This window comes from Mus pahari, chromosome 17 (genome assembly GCF_900095145.1).
Source record: "Mus pahari chromosome 17, PAHARI_EIJ_v1.1, whole genome shotgun sequence".
In the NCBI taxonomy this organism is placed as follows: domain Eukaryota; kingdom Metazoa; phylum Chordata; class Mammalia; order Rodentia; family Muridae; genus Mus; species Mus pahari.
In genome coordinates this window covers 2,294,139-2,319,651 of record NC_034606.1, presented here as the reverse complement: position 1 = coordinate 2,319,651, position 25,513 = coordinate 2,294,139, and the positions used below count along the sequence as shown (strand labels likewise).

At 47.3% G+C, this 25,513-nt stretch overlaps 1 protein-coding gene across 2 annotated transcripts; it reads right to left on the bottom strand.

Annotated features, from left to right (window-relative positions):
- Positions 1-1,177: 1,177 nt before the first annotated feature.
- Positions 1,178-8,447, bottom strand: Osr2 (odd-skipped related transciption factor 2). 2 transcript variants are annotated; one of them, XM_021216551.2, is made up of 4 exons: positions 8,077-8,447; positions 3,541-4,307; positions 2,485-2,584; positions 1,178-1,761 (listed from the first exon to the last, which is right to left on the bottom strand). In XM_021216551.2, the coding sequence occupies exons 2-4, from the start codon at positions 4,194-4,196 to the stop codon at positions 1,579-1,581; spliced, it is 939 nt and encodes a 312-aa protein (XP_021072210.1). In that variant the 5' UTR covers positions 4,197-4,307; positions 8,077-8,447; the 3' UTR covers positions 1,178-1,578. The 2 variants fall into 2 exon arrangements, with proteins under 2 accessions (XP_021072210.1, XP_021072211.1); XM_021216552.1 differs by having other exon boundaries at positions 1,194-1,679.
- Positions 8,448-25,513: the final 17,066 nt, after the last annotated feature.

The window sequence follows — 25,513 nt, the reverse complement described above, 5'->3', positions numbered from 1 at the left end:
GGTAGACAGGTGAGGAAACATTTTGCTGTAGAGAACTGAACCACTGTGAGACACAAGCATGACTTTCATCTAGCTCCCTTAAGGGATGAATCTGAAATGTGTTGAAACCTCCCGGGAAATGATATCAAACAGGCACTAGTGAGAAATTTCAAATCTTAACTTCAAATCCCCATCTATTATTCTGGAGGATCTTAAGGTATCAAACAAAGAAAGGACATGTTGCTTGCTATCCCCTGAAGGTTAAACAAGCCATCCTTGCACAAATAATATACTTTTTAAAAGAAATCTGAGAATGCTTAATTTGGTCTGTTACTCAGTATTAAACTATGTATGAGCGCCTACTGGGCCACTGGGCCACAGGTTCCACAGATGTTCTCTAAATTGGGTCATTTCCCTGCCAGTTGGCAACATACTGTTGTTTACCTCCACAGCAGAGCCTCCCACCAAATCCTACTCACTTCAGAATTGTCACTGTCCTAGTATTCTGTGCTCCAGACCTACTTGGGCAACACTGACAAGCTCCAAGGCTACCATGTGTCTACTGCAGGCTCCTTACATGGAGCAGACTACACTTGACATTTTCCCAAGCTCAGCCAGTGACCTCACTCCCTTTTCTTTGTGGAGAAATCCTAAACTTCTGACAGAATTGATCTCCACCCTTGGAGAGAAATATGGTGTGCAAACACAACTGAGTAGTTTCTCCTTCCTCCTCTTCCCCCATCCTCACTATCTTCCTGTTCTGCAGGAGAATTTTATACTCATTCCCTGAAGGCAGGATAAAGTCTGTGTTTATAGTGAGAATCACAGTGTTCAAAGTCTAATTGTAGGAAAAGTTGCCCACCATAAACTTCAACAACAGGTCAAGGACTTCTTCCAGAACACCAAGCTCCCTTCTCTCCTCTAGTTGTGTTTCTGCCGTGAGGCCTTTCAAGGGTGTAACAGTGTGTTATCAACAATAGTTACTACAGCATACTTACCTGGAGAGTAGAATTAACAAGAGGGATAGACCCTGAGGCTGTTCAGTTTTATATATTTGAAAAAAAGAAAAGGGCAAGATCCCATTCCAAATGCCCCTGTACAAAGGGGGGGGGGCTCAAATTTTATTAAGAGAACTGGAAGTCCTGTTTTTAAAACCTAGGAATAAAGAACATCCTCTCCATTGAAGCTGCAGGGGTTGTCCACTCAAGAAGCACTGACTCAAGAAAGGTTTTATTTTGAAAATACAGTCTTTAAAGATAAATTTGGTTTTCGTTTTCCATGTCTAGGTGCATCCAACAAGATACAAAAACAAACAGAACGACCGGAGGAAGACCCACAACATTATGTACAGAGCTCTAAAATGAGCCGTGAATATCTACAAGGATCTAGCACATGCTGGTTTGGAAGGGGGTAGTGTGTGGCTTTCTAGAGAGTTCTCAGTCCTCAGAAGAACAGTTAACTCCCTGGAGCTGCAGGTGCGGCTGCAGGCAGGGAAGAGCTGGGGTCAATGAGGGTAGGGATGGGCCCCTGGGGTGGGAGGCAAGGAGAGGTGTCTGGGGGGAGGGAGCCGGGGCCGCACAGGACAGATCCTGGGCTTCGCTAGAAGTTCTGCCGCGGGGTGTGAGTCAGGCTGTGCCGCCGCAGATCGCAGTTTCGCCTGAACACCTTGCCGCACTGCTCGCAGCTGTAGGGCTTGATGTCTGTATGGGTGAGAAGGTGAGTTTTCAGATTACTTCTCTGATTAAAGGTTCTTCCACATGTGGGACATTTGTGTGGAGATTCCTGTTCAGATGTGAAGCAAGGCAGAGGATTAATCCTTCACACCACCACGGCACCCTCCTCAACCGTTTTTGTCTTATCCGTATCAAGCTTAAAATAACAAGCGCGCGACAACAAAAGAGGGGACCTGCAGGGACAGATCTGTGCTCCTAATCCGCCAATCGTGAATCACAAGAGCAAGCACCCGCAGAGGCCCGATTGCACTGATAAGACCACCTCGGTGGGCCACGTATTTCATCGCTGCGTCAAGGGCAGGAAGGGGGGGGGGCGGGCTGCGGTAGTCCTTTCTTAAGGAACCGCATTCTCCCGGGAATGAAGCTCCTGTTTGCTGGAAAATTAAACTATTCCTCTATGTCCTGAAAACTACAAATTACGAGGCCCCTGGGAAAGACAGCATATGGGATTTCACCATGATTCTTCCACTGTCAAAATTACCTTTATTTCCTCCCAAACACGGAAGTTTTAAACGCAGAACAGATGGGATGAAAAAATATATAATACTAACATTAGGATTTATTGTTAATCGGCTGGGCTGTTCGTTAAGAAACATTCTTTATGTTACATAATGTTAATTTTATATTAAAAAAAAAAAGTGTTGCTTTTTCCCACCCCAGAAAGCTAATCTAAGAAGAACCATTAAAGAGACACCCCTGCCTTAGACACTCTGTGTAAAGCCATAATGGTAGAAATGAAACATGCACTTTTAAAAGAAGAAAATAAACTTACCTGCATATGTAAAGTTTTGTGAACGGCTAGAGTCCTAGACTGACAGAATCCTTTCCCACACTCCTGACATTTGAAGGGCTTTTCTTTGGAATGGATATACCTGAAAATCAATACAAGTTTTCATTGAAATGATCATTCTTTCCACAATTTCTCCAATGAAATTTTGAGAGGGGGAAGAAAGCAGCATTTCTATTACTTATGTTGTTTTAGATTTTCTGTATAATTCTGTTTATGGTTAACCTCAACTAACAGACTCTTGGAAACATTCACGAGCTGTCTGGCTTTATGTTCCCTTGACCAACCTCTCTGGCACGTTTCTGGAGCTGGAAATGTAGCAGAGAGAGCCCTCTAGGCCGGCAGGGTTTTCTCTGGGATTTAAAATGGCCAAATCAAGACAGAAGGCAAGGCTGGGGGTTGGGAGACGATTTTTGCGAATCATTTCTTGGCCTCGAGGATGAAGTCCCACCTCAGAAGTTACAGGTAGATTTAGGTGAAACCTCCACGCCATGGCAATTATTTTAACCCGATGTCCTTTGCTTATTCAGGGTGTGATGGTAGGTGGGAGACGTTTTAAAAACAATGACTCAAGACCCCCACAAAGAAACCCTGAGCTCCAGGACACTCCGGGAGGTGTGTTGGGGCGAAGGGGGTGGGTGTAGAAGAATCCGGTAGATTGTCCGGAAATGGCGCTACAGCAGCCCAAACCTGCACCCCACCCCTCCAGCTGGAAGGAATCCGCGATCCCGCAGCCTTTTCACCCCTCACTCAGTACCAAGGCCGACTCAGAGGAAACACAGTTACTGACTCCTAGGCCAGATTTTTCCTGCTCAAGGACAGAGGACGGCTCTTTCTTGTTCCAAAAAAATGCAGCAGCGGTCGGCGGCAGGCTGCGAGGTTGGGGGGCGGTAAATAGGCTGGGGGGGGGGAGTGTACTGAGGCCAGCTTTGGGAGGGGTTTGGATGAGCATTCTATAATAGAGGGGATTTAAGTGACACTTGGAATATCTAATAGGACACTTCATGGGCAGATTCACCTTGCAATAGTCCCCAGCCTCACCTGTGATCCCGTAGGTGATCTTGCCTCCGAAATGCCTTGTGGCAGATGTCACAGGTGTACGGCCTCTCGTCTGTGTGGGTCCTCTCGTGAATGAGCAAATTGTACGATTTGGTAAAGTGTCTGCCGCAAAACTTGCAGATAAACTCCTTTTTCGTTTTGGAGGGCAATCTCCCTCGGGAGGGCTTTCTGTCCGGGTTCAGTTTACTGAGGCCCGAGATGGGGCTCCCCAGCCCCGGGCTCAGCTTGCTCAGGTCTCCCATTTTAGGAGGATCTTCTTGCGTGGCGGCCACCGCCAAGTTGGCAAAGTCAAAACGGGGCCGGTCCTTGTGTAGGGCTGGAAGGACGTGGGCAATGGCCCCCTGCTTGGGGTGGAACAGGTGGGTGGCAAAGGGCAGTGAGGGGAAGGGGAAGCGAGCGTCCACGAGGCCCTGCGCAGCCGCCATCTCCGTGATGGTGGAGCGGGTGATCTCGTGCACACTGGGATACCCCAGCGTCCAGTGGTTCATGTGCATGGTCTGCACCGCACTGAGACCGTAGAGGCCCTGAAGGTGGTCTACTGCGGCCGGGAAGGTGTTCACTGCCTGCAGGAAGGAGTAATTGGTGAGCTGCAGCGACGGGTGCAGTGGGATGGGAGCCGGCAGGGCCTTGCTCCCCATCTTCCTGAAGGCTCCGGAGGGGTGCAGGGCGCCGCCCCTTTCTTCCAGGTCTCAGAGGCCGGAGGGTGTGAGGGGAAAAAGCCCCCAAAACAACAGCACGCAGAGGAATCCCTAAAAATGTCCGGGGAAGAGAGGGAGACATCACGATTAATTATCCAGCCTCTTCAGTCCTTGGGCGAACTCGCCTGTGACATCTCTTAAACTCCCTTTTCCTTAGTCTCCAAGACCACGAAATCAGCCCCGCCAGTCTGCACCGAGATTCTCAGAGCTTGGGCAGTAAGAGGCCCTCGGGCGAGCGGGTGATAAGAAGATCGGGTTCCAGGGCAGGGGGCTCCGACCGGGGAAAGAAAGGCGGGCAGAGGGTTCTGGTGCTGCACCAGTCTGTACCACTGTCACCCGCATCTTCTTAAGGGGGGAAATTATGAGGACTGAGAGGTCAAGGCCCACAGGCCACAGAGTCAACTGCTGTCGCGCAGAGCTTGCCAGCTCCCTGGGGCACCGCAGGTCGTGGGACCCGAAGGCCTGGTTCGATCCACAGGTGTGGCTTCTCCCCAAGCTGCGCCCCACTCAGGTCGCCTTTCCCGCGCTTACCCGGAGCACTATGTCCTCCCGGGCTTGCAGGGCTCCGCTTCTCCTCACGCTGACCTTGCTGGGTTTTCTTTCTTTCTTTCTTTCTTTCTTTCTTTCTTTCTTTCTTTCTTTCTTTCTTTCTTTCTTTCTTTCTTTCTTTCTTTCTTTCTTTCTTTCTTTAAAATTTTCCTCTGCCTTACTCCCATTTATCAGAAGTGACGGGCCCACAGGAAGGAAAAGTGACACCTAGGGGACTGGGTTCAGCTTGGACTTAGCCCTTCTTCTCACGGGTTGCCTCTCTTCCAACCCCCTACCAAAATCCCTTCCAGACTCCAGCTGATTTCCCGGGGTGAGGGAGGATGCGGAACCAGAGTCTGGAACCCTGTTTTCCCAAACCGAGAGCTAGGATCTCAGAAAAAGGGGGGTGGGGCTGCTTCCTGATCTGGCACCCCCAGGAAGCCTTAAGAGCAGCGGAAAGAAGTGAGCATTCAGGATGAGGCCGAAGAAAGGCGCTGCAGGAGGTCCTTGCATATTGAGAGGCCTAGGCTACCTGCAGCCTGATGCCCACGTCCACCGGGGCAACCCAGGTCCCTTGGAGCACCTCAACTGCGTTCACAGTGAGCCCACAGTCTCCCACAGCCAACCCCCTTTTATAAACAAGTTCTGGCAGCACCCCCAGAGGCCTCCCAGGTGCGGGGTTTAGAGCTGAGAACTTCGCCAGGCAAGGGAGAAAGCCGGCCAAAGGCGTCGCAACACCGGGACACCTGAGGTTTTGGACTAGGCAGGGGGGCGCTAGGGCCCGCCTCACTCTTCCTGCCCACCCAATCCTTTCTGCACCGAATTTTCTGCCCCTTAGCGTTTATGAAGAGGTGTTTGAGACTCTATCTGCCAGCAGGCTTAGGGGCTGCGCTATGACACTGCGCTTTAGCAAAGCTGAAACTAGCTGCTTCCGTGGGCTCCCTCCTTCCTCCACTGTTGGGAACAGTTTGGAGACAAGAGATTTATTAACGAACTGCTTCTGCCTGGTGGTATGTGATCTGAGCATTCAGGCTGGGAGTTAATGAGAAGTGTCAAACAGTCGGAGGGTCTCAGAGCATTCGACCGGAACTGTAAACTCCCATTAGTAATAACTCTCCCACCACACAAATCACTATTCACTGTTGTTCAGCTGCAACACTGAACCCCTCTTCTATGGTGTGTGTGTGTGTGTGTGTGTGTGTGTGTGTGTAGGAAGTTCTACTAACATCACTGATTGTCTTCTCTTCAATTAAAAACAAAAAATTTCATCTTTATTTCCATCTCCGTAGGTAATAAGGATTTTCCAGAAAGTCAAACCATTTTCCCCCTAGTGTCGAAAGGCAGCCTCTCTCCTGCATGGAGAGGAAATAAAAATGATTATCTGGGTTTATTCTCAGTCTAGATTTCTTAGAAACAAATGCAGGAGGCAATGCATGATTCTCAGCATAGACGGAACTGGCAGGATGGCCCTGTTGATCGACAGAACAACTATCAAAATTGATGATTTTTTACTCCAAATGCTCCAAGTTAACTTTGCCATAAAGGTCACAATCTTAATTCTGTCTGCAAAGAACAAAAGAGTGCCACTCTTCCCTTCCCAATAATTTATACTGCAGAAAGGAGACTTATAATTTCTGTTAGTCCCAAATTGCCACTTCATAGAAAGTTTGCTTTATTTGCAAGGAAGAGTCACCTGGTAAAGGAAGAGCAAGCCAGCATGCCCTCTGATATCTCTTTACAAACAGAGTGCCCTTAAACACGTACCAAACATAAATTACCAGGGAGTTCAGATTCCCACGCTCCTGTTTAGTCTCTAGCAATGGAAGTCAAACCATCGCTTAAGCCAACCCATAGATCTAAGGTACTTTCGTTTTGTTGGGGCAGCATACATACTCCACCTCAGGCACTAACTATGGGCCCTCTGCTGTCATCTCTCCACTAGCATGTTTCGGACCACTGGTTACCTTTAATTTTGTGAGGAGAGAAAGTTGAACCATGAAAAGTCATAAACGGTTCAATGGAGATAAAGCTACATTTCTTTCATCGGTTTTCAATGGAATTCTCAGGCAAGTTAGACGATTTGTAAAATTTAATTTCGCTGGCTGTCAGCAAAGTAGAATTGTACATATTAATTTCAGTTTGGTAAAACTTTAAAAACACTGGAGAACACAGGATTCCTGATAATTTGATAAAGAATCTCCAGTCGTTGGTAATAGTGATGTTACATTGAATTATATAATAATAACAAAATAATAATAATAATAATAATACCACCGTTTGGCGTCATCTGCTAGACCCTGTATATTGAATTCTGAGACGGATATGTTCGCTGATTTTCAGTTCAAACACAGAACTGTATATAAACCAAAGAGCTATAGTAGAAAGAGATCTAAAATCATGGTGGGGGAGGAGAATTTGGTCAAGTAGTGGGAAGCACGAAGTTCCTGCCCCTTCCCCGTGCCTCTGCCTTCCTGAAGAGTTAATTAAATTAAGGCGCCCTCCGCATAAACTGCGTTTGTCTCCGCTCCCTCTCTCTCCATTTCATTTTCTTGTTCTGTTCAAGACTGGAATTTGTGGAGCAGAGAAAGTTGCTGTCTGCACCCAGTTTCGCTTCGAAAGCAGTCAGAACTCTTTTGTTCTCTGCTCACAGGTGGGGAGACCGATCCAGCGTTGCCGCCTCCACAAACACCTTGTCCTGCCTCTTTCCTACAACCGCGACTCCATTCCGAGCTATTTCTCGACAACCCAAGCGTCTCAGCTCCTGAGAAGCTTGCGTGATGGCCTCTGGACGAAGACCGGAGCGGGAGGAAAAGCAAGAGGCCAGCACATGGTTGGAAAAATAATCACCCATGACTGGACTATTCCCCTGTGAAATGCGCCTTCGGAGTCACTGGCTTGATTGCACCGTGCGTCCTGGCCCTTCCGTGCTGTGTGCCGGAGCTGCAGTAGGAGGAAGCATGGATCCCGCTTTCTAGAGCAGGGGAGCAGTATCACCGGGTGATGGGATCTGGCCACAAAGATGATCGGCCTTTATAAATCTTGCCGAATGCGTAAATCTACCAAAACCAAACTAAGGGGCAGCGCACAAAAGTACAACTGAGTGTATTAGCTGGGAGTCGCGTGCAGGGACCGGAGTCGGCCAGAACACGAGGCCCGGGACTAGGGTCCGCACGGCTGCTTTTCATTTTCTGAACTTGTAGCGCTCCAGACTGAGAACCTGGGCGCCCCTTGAGCACCCACATCCCTCCCTTCCTTTGGAAGGCTACAGCCTGGCCCTGGAAAGGACACTCACCGCCAGAACCGATGTCTGCCTGGGCAGCGCGGTTCAGACTAGGTCCGGACAGCAGGACGCACAGCTTGGAAAGGTCATGAGGTCCAAACTGGGCGAACTTCTTTTTCGGCGCGTTGTCCCGGGAACTGAGGACATGATCTGGGGGAGCGAAAGCGACAGCGGTAATTGGTCTTCGGCAGTTCGTGGAAGCGGGATGTGTAAAGAGCGAGCTTGCTCTGGATGAGTGCTCAGAGCTCGCCCAGATCCCGGTGCCTGGGCCAGTTTCTGGCCGCGGACTGCGGGTAAAGTAGGAGCCCGCAGCCCTGCAGGGCCATCACCCTCCGGCTGCGAGCGCGCTGAGCTCCGTCCCGGCCCGCGTCCCGCCCCAGGCTGCCCCTGGCCCGGAGTCCAAGGCTTTAGTAGCGGCCCCGCCTCCCCTCGCAGCGGGCGTCCTGCAGAGGAGCTGGGCTGCAGCGCCCAGGCTCCGCCTCCAAGCCCGGCGCCCGCTAATGGTCCACTCTGTTTACTTGTGTTTGGATAGCAACTGAGTCTTAAAGGCGCAGGTTCGCTTGAGGTTTCCCAGTTAACCCAGACACAGAGCCCAAGGTGACTCAATTCAAACCTCACACAAAGACAACGCCCATCCCCTCTTTTTGGATGACACTTTCCTCACACAGTTAGAAACCCACCTACTGGGTCTTTGCTCTCCCAAGCCCGCAGAGACGTCCAAAGGGCATTTTCCGTACTTTTACTTGGTTAGCTGTCGCGTCATTTACACATCTTAACACTTTTAATATGATCATCTGCTTCAAAGGGCCAAAGCTATCAGTTTTAGATTTTATTTTCCAGCATATACCGCCTTTCCTCCGATGTAAAACAGTTCTGGGCATACTTTTGGTCAATTGTGGCTATGTGTGTAGTCTGGTTTCCTCCCGTTTTCAAAACGAAGTTTGTTTATGAAGGTGACAATTGACTAATTTCATAATTAGTGCAGAGTCATCTGGATGTTCCGAGAGAAATTTCTTTCAATATCTAAGCTTTAATCAGCTAATGTACATTTCATAAGCAGTTAACCAACTAAGGCAAAGGAGTGGGCATCTGTAACCCATTGGCAAACAATAACCTGCCCATCTGGAATGGGTGAAGAACAATCATTTTTAAATTTTAGGAAAAGACCATTCCAGTGCCCCAAAACGTGCATTATCTTCATTCTCAGCAAAAATTGAGTTCATTGTTCAGCCGCCAGGAAAATTGACTGAATTTGACGTGTACTGTTAGGTTTCTTAGTTCTCCTAAAGGTTTAGTTTTGTGAGCGTGTAAATGAGAGGGTATTACAGTCCCTCTGGAAAAGGGTGGCAGGGGACGCTAAGATCCACTTGAAGCAGCTACTTTTCAGACGCAATGCACCGGAACAGAACTAAGCAAACCGTCCCTGGTCCCAAACCACCTGAGGACACTTTAGCTGGTGCTTGCAGAACCATAGATCTTTTAAAGGAACTGTAAAATTCAAACGTGTTTCGCCAAAAGATGCTTTTCGGTCGCCCCCTCAAAGGACAATTACAAGAACTTCAGCTATGTGAGGAGGTGGATAGGTGTAAGCAGAAAGCTAGGAGCCGAGCCGTCGAAGACCAAGCAAGAAGGCAGGCAGACACCACGGAAACGATCCCATTAAGGTAAAAGCCTTTTTGTTTTCTTCTTGTCAAGGTGCATATTAATTTTCGTTTCTTTGGTAAAACGTAATTCAGGAATAGCAGGTCATCTTCACCAGTTGTAGGTTCGCCAGGATTACGAAGTGAGCCTGGAACAGAGACTCGAATGTTCAGTATCCTGCAGGACTTAACTTCAGAATAAAATTGATGGACGTAGGAGAACGCCTGGGAAGAGTTGGGGGTTTTAAAAAAACGTTTCTCCAGTGAGTTCCATAGGGTGCTTTCATTTCAGCGCTTGGTCCTGAGCCTCAGCTCCCAGAATGCCTGCGGTTCCCTCTCTCCAACCACCTCATTTCTTCAACAGCCTTTCTCAATTTAGAGAACTGGAGGGAACTTTCTCTTCATTCAGACCCTCCCAGGACATACACGCACTGTTGGTGACCTGAGCTTTGAGCCAGTGCTTTCTAGTTCCCTTGCACTAAAGTGGAGGCAACTTCTGCATCAGCAGGCTTCGCACCTTCAGGGCCCGTGTGTATTGAGTACTGAATCTCTGGCCTTTCCCGTGGGGTAGACAGAATTTCTAACTCCGCACTAGTTACATCCCCCTTTCCGAAAGCTCCCCGAGCCAGACTGTTACTGTAAACACGTTTACCTCGCGCTTCTCAGCCTGGGAAGAACTCTGGCCCAACCCAGCCCGAGCTCCACCGCGGATGGAAAAAAGGTTGGATAGAGTCCGAGAACCTTTGCAGGTAGCAGCGCGGTCCTGCGGGGCCCGGCGGCCTGAGCCCTGCAGCGGGCATGGGCAGGTGCAGCAGAGCGCTCTCCGAACCGCAGCTTCCCTAGGCCGCTGGGCGGCCGCCTGGGACCCGCACCGGAACTTCTCCGCGCTCAGACCTCGCGGGTGGGAGGGCGGCAAGTCCGCACGCTTTGAGAGAGCCGGCTCACCAGGTAGACAGACCTGCAATAAGTCTCGGTGCAGAAAACTGGCCCACCCGGCCACCAAACGAGCCTTGGTGGCCTGGCGTGCAGAAGCCGAGGTCCCCGAGTCTGCCGCAGGCCAGCTGCACCCTCAGGTCCCTGTCGGGTTTCAGCTGCCGGTTCACTCCGTGGATCGGGTCAGCTTCAGTCCTCACAGCTCTGGGCTTTAGACAACAGGGACGCGCTGACCTGGAGCGGGCTGAACGGTTGCTGCCCCAACGTTTGTGGTATGAGAGGAAGGGGAAAAGGCCTAGCAGAGGAGCTGGTGTGTGTGTGTGTGTGTGTGTGTGTGTGTGTGTGTACACGCGCGCGCAGCGCAGCCCCCAGCCCACCCAGGAGTTTGCGGGTGGAGCCAGCAGGTGTCAGACACAGACGCCCTGAAGTTGACTACGTGCCGCAGACAGCCTAAATAAATAAAAAAAAAACAAACAAGTTATGGAAACTGTATCTTCTTCCCTAGGATCCCTCTATGGGTCGCCTCCCCTGCTTTTCTTCGGCTTCTGCGGAACAGCGACCTTTTGCTGTGCTTTGCTGCAGCCTGGAGAACTTGACCATAGCTCGGCTTAAAAGTGCATGCCCTCCAGTCACTGGGCGGTGAAGGGGCCAGGCGAGCGGAGAGGCTTGCGAGTCTTAGACACGGAGCTGAGGGTGGAGGGGCCAGGATTAAGAATTCCATCTTTTAAGAAACCGTGGCTAGGTCCCGGGCTGCCCAAAGGGACACTACGGGAAAGCGCCGGCCGACTGTAGCTCTGCAGTCCGCTAGAAGGGCCGCAGCGCCCCCTGGAGGCACAGGCCGAACACTTCGTGGCATGGGTTCCAGGGTGTGATCTCACTGCCTGGTTCCCTTGGCTTGAACCCGAGCCCTTTTGCAGGAGAGGAAAAGTAGTGTGTGCTGTGTGCAGCAGGCTGCTAGACATATCCTCCAGCCATGGGTCCTCGCCCTGGCTATTCCAAATCAGACCCAGATGCCCTTTGCTGAACCCTACCCACTAGAGAGAGATGAGGGGGGTGTATTGGACCCAGGAGCACCCATTTAGCTTCTTCCCACCGGAGTCTGCACTATACACACCTCTGACAACGAGCAAAGGGGACACCTAGTCACTTGGGAGCAGCTTGGGGAAAGCTCAGGGAAAGCTATGTGACCAAGACCAAGCCTGGGAGGCAGACCCAGAGTCTGTGTTTGAATTGTCAAGTCTCCCCGACCCACCCCCGAGCCCCCAGCAACCTGTCAGCAAGGTGGGAAAGGCCCAATGCTCTCCTGCTGGTCTCTTGCAGGTCTTGGGTCGTGTGTGTGTGTGTGTGTGTGTGTGTGTGTGTGTGTGTGTGTGTACACACGTGCATACACACACGTTTGCGCGCTTGTTTCCTAATAGACAATTCTGACAGAAATCTTGATTTCCAGTGAGTTCCAATCCTCCAGACCTGAGCTCAGCAGCTACTCTCCTGCTCAGCAGCTACTCTCCTGCTCAGCAGCTACTCTCCTGCTCAGCAGCTACTCTCCTGCTGCTGACTTTTGTTTTTCTAAAATGGGGCAAAGACAGCCTAGGCAGCTCCCCACATTCAGTAGGAGAGTTATATGCTTCTCAGCGGGGGCCTATTAAGCATGGATTGCGCTTCTTAGGGAGGCCAAATGAATTGTTCCACCTGAGTCAGAATTGGGAATGACCCCAGAAAACTGTGTTTACATCCTCCAGATGAATAGACCAAAGTTTGAGAGTCACTGAACTTGATCAGTTTGACACTTGGAAACAATGGTGAAAGCTCCCTCACTCTTCTGGCTTTCTCTTTCCCTCTCTTCCATCTTCCCCCATTTTCTTTCTTCCTTCCCTAGAGAAAACACTACCCAAACAGCTGGTCTGGACAGCTTGCTCATTCATTCAATGGTTTAGTCCTTTGGCCACTCTCTGGCTTTACAGCCGCAACTTCAAAATCCTTGGAAACCTGTTGAGAATAGCAGTGTCTTTCTCTTTGCTGGCCACCAAAATTTTAATCTAATACTAGATTCCATTTGACTTCAAAATATGTTTCTGTTGGGAACCAAGAAAACAGAGCTCTAACCTCAACTTATAGCTTCCACGTCTCTGAGATGCTCATCAACTCCTTTTACCTAGGCAAATGCTATTCTTTTCTGTCACCAGCTCTTGGGTACCTTTCTGCTGGGTACCTTTCCACACGCATCTGCCCTTGCCCTGCAAGAGCCCTCTCAGCAGTAGGTCACAGGGCACAGCACAGGGTGAAGCATCTTAACAGGCAGGATGAAGAGTGGGTAAGGGTTGGGGCTGCTGTGTCAGGGTGAGGGTGAGGCTGCGTATGACGAAGACCCCCGAGCCTGTGTCCACACATCCAGCCCTACTCAATGTGCTACGCTGCTTCCAAACAGCTCACATTTGTCATCTTGCTAGCCTAGCCACAAGGCCACATAAACCAGCACATGGGTCTTCATTCTGGAACTGCTGATTTGCCACCTTCAGATTGGATCAAGTCCTTTGCCTTTCTCTAGGGAGTACAGAATGATTTTCTTCTGGAGTAACTAAACTCTGAATACAAACAGCACTTCCTAATCTTATGCCAAAGGAATCCAGTTTCCTGCAGAGCTCAGGCTTTCTGTCTAGAACCCTGACTCCCTATCCGTTCTCATTGACCCTTCACTAGACCACAGTTTCCCTCAGAGATTCCGGGGCCAGGGAACTAACTATTAGCAGGAAGAGTGACAGGAAGCCTTCTGCCTCACAGACAGCAGCAGCCCTCCCCAACCCAGGTTAATTAAACTCTTTTGTCACCCCCAATTTTCAGACTTTAAAAAGGCTGAGACAATTCATGAAAACATATTAAAATTCATTTTCCTTTTGACTGTAGTCATGAGTTAGTCTGTCTCCAGTCTAACAAATAGATATTTTAAAATGACCTTTTCTTATGGGGATTTTAAAAATATAAAATGTACAGTGGTCAGGAACATGGTAATCTCTTTATAACCGAGGATCATATTTCTTAACAGGATTTTGCTTCCCAGTGCAAATAGTTTAACACAGTAAGATGCAGAGAGGCCAGCAGTTGGGAAATGCCAAGGCCAATATTTGAATTCAGACACAAGTTTTAACAAAGGAAAAATGTATATCCTTGTAGCTGTTTGCCTATTTCCCCAGAGGATTATGCACTATTCTTGAATCCAATCCAAGTTACCAAACTCCAAATGACTCTGAGGTGCCAGCTTACAGGGCCCATGCAGTTCCCTTTCAACCAATAGTTTTCGGTGTCTGTTATGTACCAGGTACTGGGCAACTGTGTTACTGTTGGAAACCTTGAACATGGGGTTGTGGCAAGGAAGGTAGAATTTTTAAGATTGGTTGCCCTTGGGTTTTTTTTTTTTTTTTTTTAAGTGCTTAATGTTTCTATTTATCAGTAACCTTTGAAATATATATTGAATTCTCCTACATCTTTAGGTCATTCTTATAAGTCAACTTATAAGTCACATAAGATCAGGTGATCATTTTGCTATGGGTTCCCTGATTGGTGACCATACTTCACGCATACCTCTCTTCACTTCTGATTCTGTAATGAAACCCAAGGAGAAAAGGACTATTTCTCACTCTGTCACCCTTGCCAGAGGAGGCAAGGGAGTAGAGATGGCTAAGTTGACTCAGTTTTTGTGGATAAGGATAAACTCAGATGAAAGCTCAGAGAATCTTAGTCTTATATAAAGTGATAAACTTGGTAAATTTACCTTGGGGCTCCAAACATAGATAATGTCATAGATCAGGGACACACCCTGAGAACCCACTCCTCTCTATCCTATGACTGTGTGGTCACACTGCATGTGCTAACTACACACACATTCTATTTTAGAATCACCTAACCCTCTTTCTGTGTCCTTTGTCCCCACACACCCAGGCCTATGCTTGGCAAGCAGGCTTGTATCCAGAATCAGACCGGGTGGGTGCTATGATGTCAGGACACTGGGCTGCAGTATTTCTAATATGTGTTAGACCACAGTCACCTTTTCCTTTGCTTAGAAAGCTCACATAGTGCATGCATAGTGATGCCCAGGCCATGAGGCCTACGTCCAGATGCCCAAGTGCTGGACCCACCCAGGCCTTGGAGAGTGTGGAGAACATTAACGTGCCAGATGGGGGTGTCCTGTTCCCCTCTGTCTTATCCTTAACCACATTATCTTAAATGGCTAAACGACCTGGGAATAACCTGGATTGTATTAAGACCATTGGTTTCTAAAACACTTGCAAGTCGAGGAAGCAAGGTCATGGCTAGATTTTAAATGCATTGTTGTTGTTGTTATTGTTGAGACAGAGTCTTATCATGTAATTCTGGCTGTCCTGGAACTCACTTTGTAGACCCGAGGAGTCTCAAATTCACAGAGTTCAGCTTCCTCTGCCTCCTGAGTGTTGGAAGTTAAAGGTGTGGGCCACTATGCCCGATTCAGGTGTTAATGTGTTGACATGTATGGCAGATTCAGTATGATCTGTCCTGGGTAGGTAGGCTACAACAGTGAATAAGGAACTGCAGTCTACTGGGGAGACAGATACATTTGTAAGTAATATCATGTATATCACAAAATCTTAGAAGTTCCTGCTTGATAACTCTACTATGTTGGGCAAATATTGCTACTTATTGACGACCCAGTTTCTGAATCTGTAAATTACATATGTCTTAGGCTAAATAACAGGATCTGTATCAATGTTCTTACAACTTTAATTCATTATTTCTATGTTCATATGCATGTATGATATGTTGTGTGAACTCATGTCACGCTACATGTGTGGAAAGTCATTGGACAATTCTTTGGAGTCAGTTCTCTCACTCCATCTCTCTGTAGGCGCCAGGGATCAAACTCAGGTCACCAGGCCTGAGAGGTATGGATGTTACCTACTGAGCCATCTCAACAGCTATTCTCAGAAGTTATGTTTCAACCATGAACATGAACTCATCTTGCTAACACAAGACAATTCTTCTTATTATAAAAGGGGTTGGAGAAGAAACTGAGTGGAAGAAAATGGGAGAGTGTCTAATGCCTAGTTATAAAGTTATAAACCCAGGACACCGCAACTGTCAATCTTCTGCCTTGATAAGAACTTTTATCAAGAGAAAAGTGTCTGGATAGTCACTGTAACTAAAAACAGGCTTACCATATTGTGTATTATGTTTTACTGTCCCTCTGATTTTATTTAATTAAAGAACACACAGTGCCAGTCTATGATGAATAAATATTTTGGGGGGATTTAAGCCCTTATTATAGACATTAATCTAGTGAAAGAATGATACAATTGATTTTTGGACTTCACAAAGAAGAAAATATACCCAAATACACTGAAGCTGTGTTAGAAAAACCAAAGTATAGTGTATGTTTCAACAACAAAGAGACTGAGTCCTCAAGAAACTGAGTGGGTACGGCAGACACTTTCTGATTATCAGCTGCTTGGCTCCTTCTACCATGATGTGTTGCCAATTTCAGGACACAAGGACCACCTGCTACTCTAACATGGCTTCATTCTGGCTAAGTCCCAAAGAGGAAGACAAAGAAGCATGAAGAATGAAGAAAGCTCTCTCTCTCTCTCTCTCTCTCTCTCTCTCTCTCTCTCTCTCTCTCTCTCTCTCTCTCTCTCTCTCTCTCTCCCTCCCTCCCTCCCTCCCTCCCTCCCTCCCCTCCTCCCTACTCCTCTCTCCAAAAAACAGAACCTAGTCAGTGTGCATACCTGGGTGCGAAGGTAGATTTTCAAATGAAATCTTTTCTCTGGGTCCCCAGATACAATCCAGACTTCTCCCAGTAAAGAAGAGAACAGACACCAGGGACAACCATTAGTCTCAGCCATAGCATGTCTATGTTGATGCTTGCTTCCTTCTGTGTGCAGCAGTATAAAATATACATGTATTGTACAATAATCACTGCTGTGTTTCTGAGATCCTGGTTGCGCTCTCCTTCGGTGTGTTTTGAGCACCTATATCTGCAGGATTTCATGTTGGAGCCTCCATTACCATCACTAATTCTTTTCTCCTTTGTTAGAGCTACTGTAGACTGCCTGTAAGGAGGTAAGGACAAAGAATGTGGGTAAGATTTAAAGGGAAGATTTAAACAGGAACCAGTCTGGAACCATCTGGCTATGGATCCTTAAGAAAGGCCATTTGTTCCACAGGGCACCATGCCCTTGGGTCGTGCTCTGACAGTCAGGCGGGCTGAATGATGGAACCTGTTGCAGCAGCGCTCCGTGTCCTTGGGAGATGGACTGAGCTGTCATTGGTGGAGGTAGTCCTAGATTCTTCCTGGCCCTGTTGCAATGTGAAGCAGACCCAGATTGGGGTGGGCTGCAAGAGCCAGAACAGCTTTTTTACAGCCTCCTTTGCCAGAAGCTGAAGTGGGAAAAGTCTGCTCAGGTTCCTCAGAGGGGCAAAGTCAAAGCTGCAGAAAGACCTCACACACAGCGAGGAAGTGCTCAGCCAGAGCCCAAGGACAGTCTCAAAAGATAAGTATAGAGAAACTTAATTACCATTTAAAGTTGTTCTGATGGGACCTCTCAGCCTGTTGGGTTAGTTCTACCTCTGAATCTTCCATGCGAGTGCTCACAGGCTTAGCTCCTCCCTCCAAATCTAAAATGGATACTCCGCAACAGCAAGATAGATGGGTCTTCCAGGTGCACACAGATGCAAGTAGCAAAGGCTAGCTGCTCCCAGTCTCACTTGCAGTCCATGATTCAGGTTGCTTCCTGGCTTGGGACAAGTAAGGAGTATAGGGTCCTGTGCAAGGGTGTTGGTGCCAGTGTGTGGGGAGTGTGATTTTTTTTTCCTCTCAGAAACATCTGGAGTGTTGTTGAAGGCACACTAATACACATTTACACAAGCCCCAGGGGCTTCCCATGCCTGAGAGAGCTGCCTACATAGTTTCTATGCACATTTATTTCCTTAAAGGAGGTATTTTATATTCTACCCTGTAATTCAATTCTTTTGGCTCCCACTCTGCTAAGAAGGGAAAGAACATACAGCCCAAACAGATTTTAAAACCCAGGCTCCTCCCTTCCACCTAGCAAATGTGCACAGTTTGAATTGACTAACACACATCTGTAGTCTATGACTTGTTTATGCCAGCCATGCAATATTTTAAAAATAAAGTATAATGTTCTGTCTGTGTACAATCAAAATTTTTATCAACCCCTCAAACATACTTTCCCCTTTTAGTGTGTAACTATGTCCAAATAGTAATGTATATAGTTGATGTATAGGAAGACCATGCATGTTTTATAGCAAAACTACTCAAATATTTAAATCACACACAGTGATAATTTACCTTACAGTTCCCAATAACCTGCTAAGGTAGAAAAGGCTGTCTGAGTGGGTTTGGTCCTCTTTTACATGTTGGGCTTTGAGGATTTTAAACCAAGGAATGGGAACTTATGCTAGTATCATACAATCCGTTTGCATGTCTGGCTGCAGAGGCTGGAGGGCTTGGGGGGTAGGTAGGTTGAATCTGCTCATTGTGGGTGGGTGGGATGAATCTCCTTAAGCTAGACCTGAGTGGAACTTACCATTTCTGGCGATGGCTTCCTTTGCTACGGCTCACAACCTCATCTAGAGTGAAGCTGGCATTTGGTTCCAGGAAATTTAATATGTCATGTATGTGTGCTACCAAGGACTGTCAGGAACCAGAGCCCCAGCCTTAGCAGTTTTCCATGTAGCATTGAGTGAAGAACTAATCTAGGACTTTTTAAAAAGTTAAGTCCCTAGGGGGTTTGGCAATAGATTAAATTTGAAAGAATTGACAGGCTGCTTNTTTTTTTTTTTTTTTTTTTTTTTTATGTCAAAACTTGATGTTTATTGACACCAGTCACCTTAATGTTTCACTCTGTTTTACACAGGTATTCTTACACTTGGCTGCTGCCTTATGAAGAGACTCTCTGCCTGAAGGTAAGTCTATGAGGCCAGCAGAGGGAGGTCAGGAGACTTAAAGAACATTGCTCATTGTCCACTTCACTCCCTTATTACCCAGCTGACATGAATCAGGGTGACACAGGCAACAACCCTGAGTCCTTTGTCCTGCTAAAATAATTCTGATCTCTTGTTCTTTTAATGATGCCCATCCTTTGAGCAGGACCATTGACTCAGACTGGACAGGCTGCTTCTTTAGAGATCCTTCAAAAAACGTTTTGCTTGCATGTGTTAAACATCTATAATGGCTTCCTATGGCTTATCTGTTTCTGTCCAAACATTTCAAAAGCTCACTCTCAATTCAAATGGGAGGAGTACTGTTGCCCTGGGCCTGGGGTCCAGCCATTTAAAGGCCTCTCCAGGTAACTCTGCTGAATGCTGGAGAACTAGTGATCCCAAATGCTGCTGAGGCATGGCTAAGAATAGATAACTTTAAAGCAAGAAAGGGTCGCTCCCTGTTATTTTCTTCTCTCAGATGCCAAAATAGAAATCTGTTTTCTTTTTCTTTCCTCTCATTGGTTTCCACTTGCTTGCATTTGAGAGGATAAACTACATGGTTCTCAAATCAGTTTTCCTGGTCCCCAGGGCTAATTACCGTTCCTAGCACAATGGAATTGCCCTGGGGCCTGTTCCGTGATTGGAGAAGCCCACTTCAGGATTATCTGGCTTTGATATCTGACGTGCAGCCCCTTGCCATGACTGATTTAACTCATCTGACCCTGCTAACCGCAGGTGCCATCATCCCGGGAGAGGACTTCCTGAAACTGTCCTTGGCCAAAAGGAATAACATTCCCTGAGCAAAGTCAAAGCAACAAGTGCTCACCGTGTCTTAGAGAAAAGACCTTGAGCTAACTAAACAGGCCCAGGGAGGCTGTGCACACAGTGGGCAGTCTACCTCATGAGGTCCCTTCTGCCCATCACGGCTTTTCTTCAGGGCAGTGGCATGTAGGCAGTCACCTGAGTTGTTTGTACTTCCATCAGGCCGTTATACAGTCTGTGCTTCCTTCTCCTGACTGCTCAATTACCTCATGATAGAGCAAGGCGACCTCTTGAGTACCTGGTTTTACCCTGGCCACAGCAGAGGCCTGGATGTGATTTGCTCAAATAAGTTTCTTCCCTCTTCTTCATTTTTAAGTATGTGTAGGATGACGGAGTGGGCAGGCGGGGTGGGGGTGGGGCAGGCATGTCCTTCCACTGAGTCCAGTGTGTATTCAGTTTCCAGCACTGTACCACGTACAGAAAGCAAACTTTATGAGCTGTATTCTGTGACTTATTGCTCTCCATCCTTCAATTGTTCCATTAATTTGATCGTATATGCTTTCAGACAAACATTTGTTCCAAGTTCTGCCAGATTAAGAGAGACTTCCAGATGAAGTCCTGCCCAGAGGCTTTCTAAACACTCAGAACTTCTCCAGTTCATCTTCTGGCTACTTGTCTATCCACAGAAGGTCTTTCAGGAACTGACCTGGGTCAGCTTCTCTCCATGATATGTCTTTTCTCTCTACCAAGGGACATGCCCCAGGCAAATCTTGGACCAGCTCAGTGGCAGAGACATGGGTCGAACAGAAGCAGGGAATTAGGAACTTGATCTGAGTGTTGAGCAAGGGTACTTGTAGGGTCCCCTTCCATCCTTGGGCTAAGAGTTTCCCTCGATTCAGCCCTGGACAACACTCACATCCCTCCCAAGTGGCTGCCAGCCTGTCTAATTCTCTGGGGATTTTCATGAGGACACAGGTCACTGTCTTGGACAATTAAGCTTTAAAGTTAATTCCCAAGATAAATAGGGCAAATTGATACCACTTTGGTTGTAATTTTTTTTGCTTTAAATTCTGGAAGACAATAGTGAATCTGCTACCAGACTCAGTTCCTGGAAATGCTAGAAACAGACATGTTATTCTCTGCCTTTCCAAATGAGGCAATTTAGGGCTGTCAGAAACAACCAAACACATGTAAACACCCTAATTCTACAGTGTGCTTGCGTTTCTGAGAGGACAGACAGTCATTGTTTCCTCGCTCTCTCTTTTGAAAGCTACACAAGTAGTGGTTTCTGTTTAAAGTGGAATGATAGAGGGTTGTAATCTTTTTAATTCAGACCTTGCAGCAGAAAAGCTGGGTTTACTTGCAAACTGTGATTATTCAGTAACACACTCTGCATGGAACAGGGAAAGTAAATAACTGGATCTGAACTTTATAATTACATGCAGGGGCAATTCAAAGCTGCAGAGCCCAGAGCAGGACTTGTGGGGCCCGGGGCAGCAGCTGTACTTTCTGACTTCTCCCACACAGAGGCCTGGGAGAAAGAGGTCCCCCCAGGACCCCAGGTGCTGAGGGGGCCTGCTGAAGGATTTGTCATCCTCTGCTTCAGTTTGCAAAAACAGATTTACAGGGGAAAATGTGAGCCCTGAGACCTACGAGAGTTCCCTGCACAGTGCTCAGGATACATCAAGATCTTAGTAATTTTGCTGCAGGGTTCTTGGGGGGGGGGTGCTAGGAGTGATGGGTAGAGGGGGAGTTCCTTTGTTAAAGAAGGTTGAGAAAGGCCATCCACTGCATCCCTCATGGAGAACCAAAGTGCATGCTAGCCCATCAAGACTGGGAAATGCACAAGCCTGCCGTATATGTATTTGCTGGTGTAGGGGTGCGCATGTGCGTGCTGACATCATGAGGACTTGTCTTTCGCTTTCCACCCTGATTTTTAGAGACAAGTCTCTTCACTGAGCTTGCACACAGCTAAGCTGGCTGGCCTAGGGCTTCAGGGATCCTTCTCTCTCTGGTCCTTCATCCCAGTGGTTGTAGGTGCAAACCTGGTTTCTCATACAGATTCTAGGGGCTTGAACTTAGGTCCTGATGCTTGCATGACACTTTACAAACTGAGCCATCTTTTCAGCCCTTCAAGATCCAGAAACAAAGTTTTAATACACTCAAAAAGTATGTGTTCTTTAGTCTTTCTGTTAGTGCTGATAGAAGGCTGGCAATCTTCAATACGGTGTTTTATACATGCCTAATAAACATCTGCCCCTGACCAGAGACATTTCAGAAGTTTGCTGTGAGCTCTAAATCTCCTTCTCCAGAGCTCAGGGACCTAGGAAGAGCAGTGACTAATAGTGGGGTGAGTGTTGGCTATCCCTGACAACCATTCTTTCAGTTGTTTAGAAAGGCATGTAGACAAAACAGAACCACTACAACAATCCCACTTTTCACAATTCCAAAAGTGTGACTGTTTTGTGTTCAATCTGCATTCTGTGGGTTATTTGCAGTGTGCTATGAACCCCAGGCATGTATAAGACCGATCAAACATTTTCTCCTGCTAAGGCAATAGCTCTAACTGTAGGATTTTTTTTCTAGGGGCCAGTGGATTGTGTCTATAGACAGACGGCTCACAGATTTCCATCACATCTACAGATGGTCGCTGGTACAGGCCACGGTAATGTAAGGACAATTTGGAATGCTCCAGCAATTTGCATGCCATAAAATGCTAACCTGGGCCAACAAGATGGCTCAGCAGGTAAAGGGGCTTTCCGCCAAGCTTGACTACTTGAGTTGGATTCCCTAGGACCGTTATGATAGAGAAAACCAATTCTTAAAAGCTGTCCCCCAATAACATGTGTTCTATGACACACAGGTTCCTCCCTCAACATACAACACATATTCATGTACACATCCCCAGAATTATAGTAGATATGAAATATGCTAACTTGGACTTTACCACATCCCTAGTTGCCTTACCCCACCCCAAGACAAGTATTATTTGCCAGGATTTTTTAGGTTTTTAGATGACAAAAACTCAACTCCATCTTGTTAAAGCAAGCTTACTGGTCTGTAAGTCCATGACTGAATAGGCTTAGGCACATCTACATACAGGCACTCAAATCCTATCTTGAATTCTCTTTCTTTTCTTTGTTCACTATTGGTCTCCTTCTCTGCTCCACTATTACTCTGTGGCCTGGGCAATAGCTGCTCATATTTCCAGTTTAGGTCGTCCTCATGCTCCCAGGGCAGGTAACAGTCTTCCTTGCAGATGAGGAGTCAACCTGTGGAACAAGGCTGCCTGCCGACGGTCTAACTCTACCATCTAGTGTATGATCTCGGACAAGTTACTATATATGCATTCCAGTTCCTTTATATAAAGACAGATCGTGGCAGGGCACCATGTGCAGCTATATGGGTATTAGAAGAAAGAGCAGATGTCAGCACTTAGAAAGGTCTGGCTTACTTCTCTGTGACTGTAATAAAACACCACAACCAAAATAAACTTGAAGAGGAAAGGGTTCGTGTCCTCTTCTGTTTTCAGGTCACAGTTCATCGTGGCGGGAAGACAGACAGGAATCTGAAGGCAGGAACTGAATGAAGTAGAAAGCGTAGGGAAATGCTGCTTGCTGGCTTGCCCAAAAGACTGCAGGGCAGCAGGCAGGAAGAAGCAGCGCTGCCTTCTTTTGGGCCTTTATATCTGGGGATCCTCCAGAAAATGCCACCGAGATTTAGGGCAGGTCTTCCCAATTCAAATAATCTGATCAGGGAAGTCCCTTACAGACATGCCCAGTAGCTTGACCCATAGTTGATTCCAGATCAAGCCAAGCTAATAACAAACATTAGCTGTCAGGTCCACTGTATGGCAACATCCAATTCCCTGCCAGCCATAACAGAAAAGGGCAGGGCCTGGCCTCTGTGTGACTTAGGATGAAACTGATTGTCAGCATTTTGTTACATTTAAAGTTGGAGCCTTGGGCCAGTGTAACCTGTAGTGCTATGTCCTCGTGGATGACATAAGATCAGAGTATGTATGTCTCTACAGCAGGAGACCATTCCTTGTAGAGGGTGGAGCTCAGACCCTTCCAGCTACTACTCTGCTACACACCACCCCTAGCCATCTTCCCCCCACATAGTCCTGCTCCTGCTGTGCATGTCTTGGGTTCATGTAGGATATAGGATTTATTTAGTATATATGGTATGGAGGATTGACATGGCTTGGGTTACCAATGATGCAGCTTTGTGAGTGGCGACTCATGCCGGGTGGGACTTTGTGGTGACACAGCTGCTTCTTAGTCACTTGCTATGCTTGTTCAAGCTGAGCAAAGTCCCCATCAGTTTGGCCCATAGGGAAGTCTGCATTTTAAAATTAAGATTGATGTGGAAAGACACAACTCACTGTGGGCAGTGCCATGAAGCATCAAAGCAGTAAGCAGCGTTCCTCCATGGCCTCTGCTTCGGTTCCTGCCTCCAGGTTCCTGCCTGGACTCCCATCAATGGTATGTAACCCGAATAAACCCCTTCACCTCCAAGTTTCTTTCATTATGGGATTTATCACAGCTATAGAAAACAAACTGAGGTACCCATGACCTTGTAAGTAACTGCTCACCCATGTTTCTATAAGCAAGCCCACCACACTTGCTGCATCACCATGCTAGACTTGGGTCTAATGTCTTGGGTCTGATGTGTCCTGTTTGGGCTGGAGAGATGTCTCTTCACATCTCACCAGGTTTCTGACAGAGGAACCATCCTTACACTTGTGCTCACAGATCTAGGCCCCACCTACATTTCTCCATCGCAGCTCAAAATCTGCTTAGCTGCCCAGATTTGCTGGGTAGATTTTTGTCTACTTGACATAAGCTAGAGTCACTTGAAAGAAAGGTCCTCACCTGAGGGTCACCTCTATCAGACTGGTCTGTGGAAATGTCTGTGGAACATTTTCCTAATTGCTGATTGATTGTGTGGGTGAGTGGAGGGTGAAATCCCTGGACCGGTGGGCCTAGGCTGTATAAGAGAAGGAAGCAGCGCGCAGACAAACACTGTTCCTTTATGGTCTCTTCTTCAGTTCTGCCCCCAGTTACTGCCTTGACTTTCCCTGATGACTTATAAGCTAAGTAAATCCACTCCCTGTGTTGTTCTTGGTTAGTGTTTTATCACTGCCACAGAAAGCAAACTAGGAAATCAGTCTAAAACTCCGGGCTCTGAGGAAACCTGTGGTAAATTGTGGGCTTTATTCTGTGTGGTTATGGTTTTTACACAGCCTGATCTAGATTCTAGGCCAACGACTCCTGAGCTCTGACCAACACACACATCACACCTTGCCAAGGCTGAGAACCTCGGGACTTTGCCTTGCCTCCTGGTGAGGGGCCATTGTGGTGACCTGCATCAGAGCTTCCTGCGACAGTCCAGAGACACTGCACCTTAGCTATCCTGGGGTCAGGTTCTGTACAGTGCCCTCACTGCTCCTCTCTGATGTCCATGCCTTGGAGAACTCTCTGTTGGCCCTGTGTTTAACAAGCTCAGGCTCTGCTTTACTTCTCTGCAGTTTGTCCTCCAGCTGTGTTTGTGCTGGGCTCTGCTGGTCATTCCTTCATGGATGTTAAGGGGAAATAGACATTTACTTTCTCTTGAAGTGAGCACTAGCTTCAGTGTCAGCCCGGAGTCACATTGGGTATAATAAATTTGCATCTCTCTAAATGGCATCTTGAACAGAGTAGAAAGTTCCAGATTCCACATATTAAGAGATAACTGATTTCTAGCTGGCTAATAAATTACATTTCCATGTCAACAAGTGGGTTTTTATTTTACCATAAGCAATTTCCCAAATACAAGAATTTCTAAAGAGCAGATAAAAGCAGCTGTAAATGTAATCTGGGAATAAATATGAAGAAAGGCAACAGAAGCAGCCTGCAGAGCCAGCTGTGCTCTCTGGAGCTTCTCAGTCCTCCCCAGCCAGGCACACTGGAGCTGGAGGGCTTCTTTCCAGCACTGTGTGCACTTTTTCGTGGTTCTTGAAACTGTGCAGACATTCTGGTTCCTATCAAAATAGCGGCCACCATCACCAAGATTATCCATTTCCTCCTTCTCTTCTGTTTCCCCTCTGACCCCTCTTTGGCATCTGTGCCTTCCATCCCGATGTTAAAGATGAGGAGTTTTGA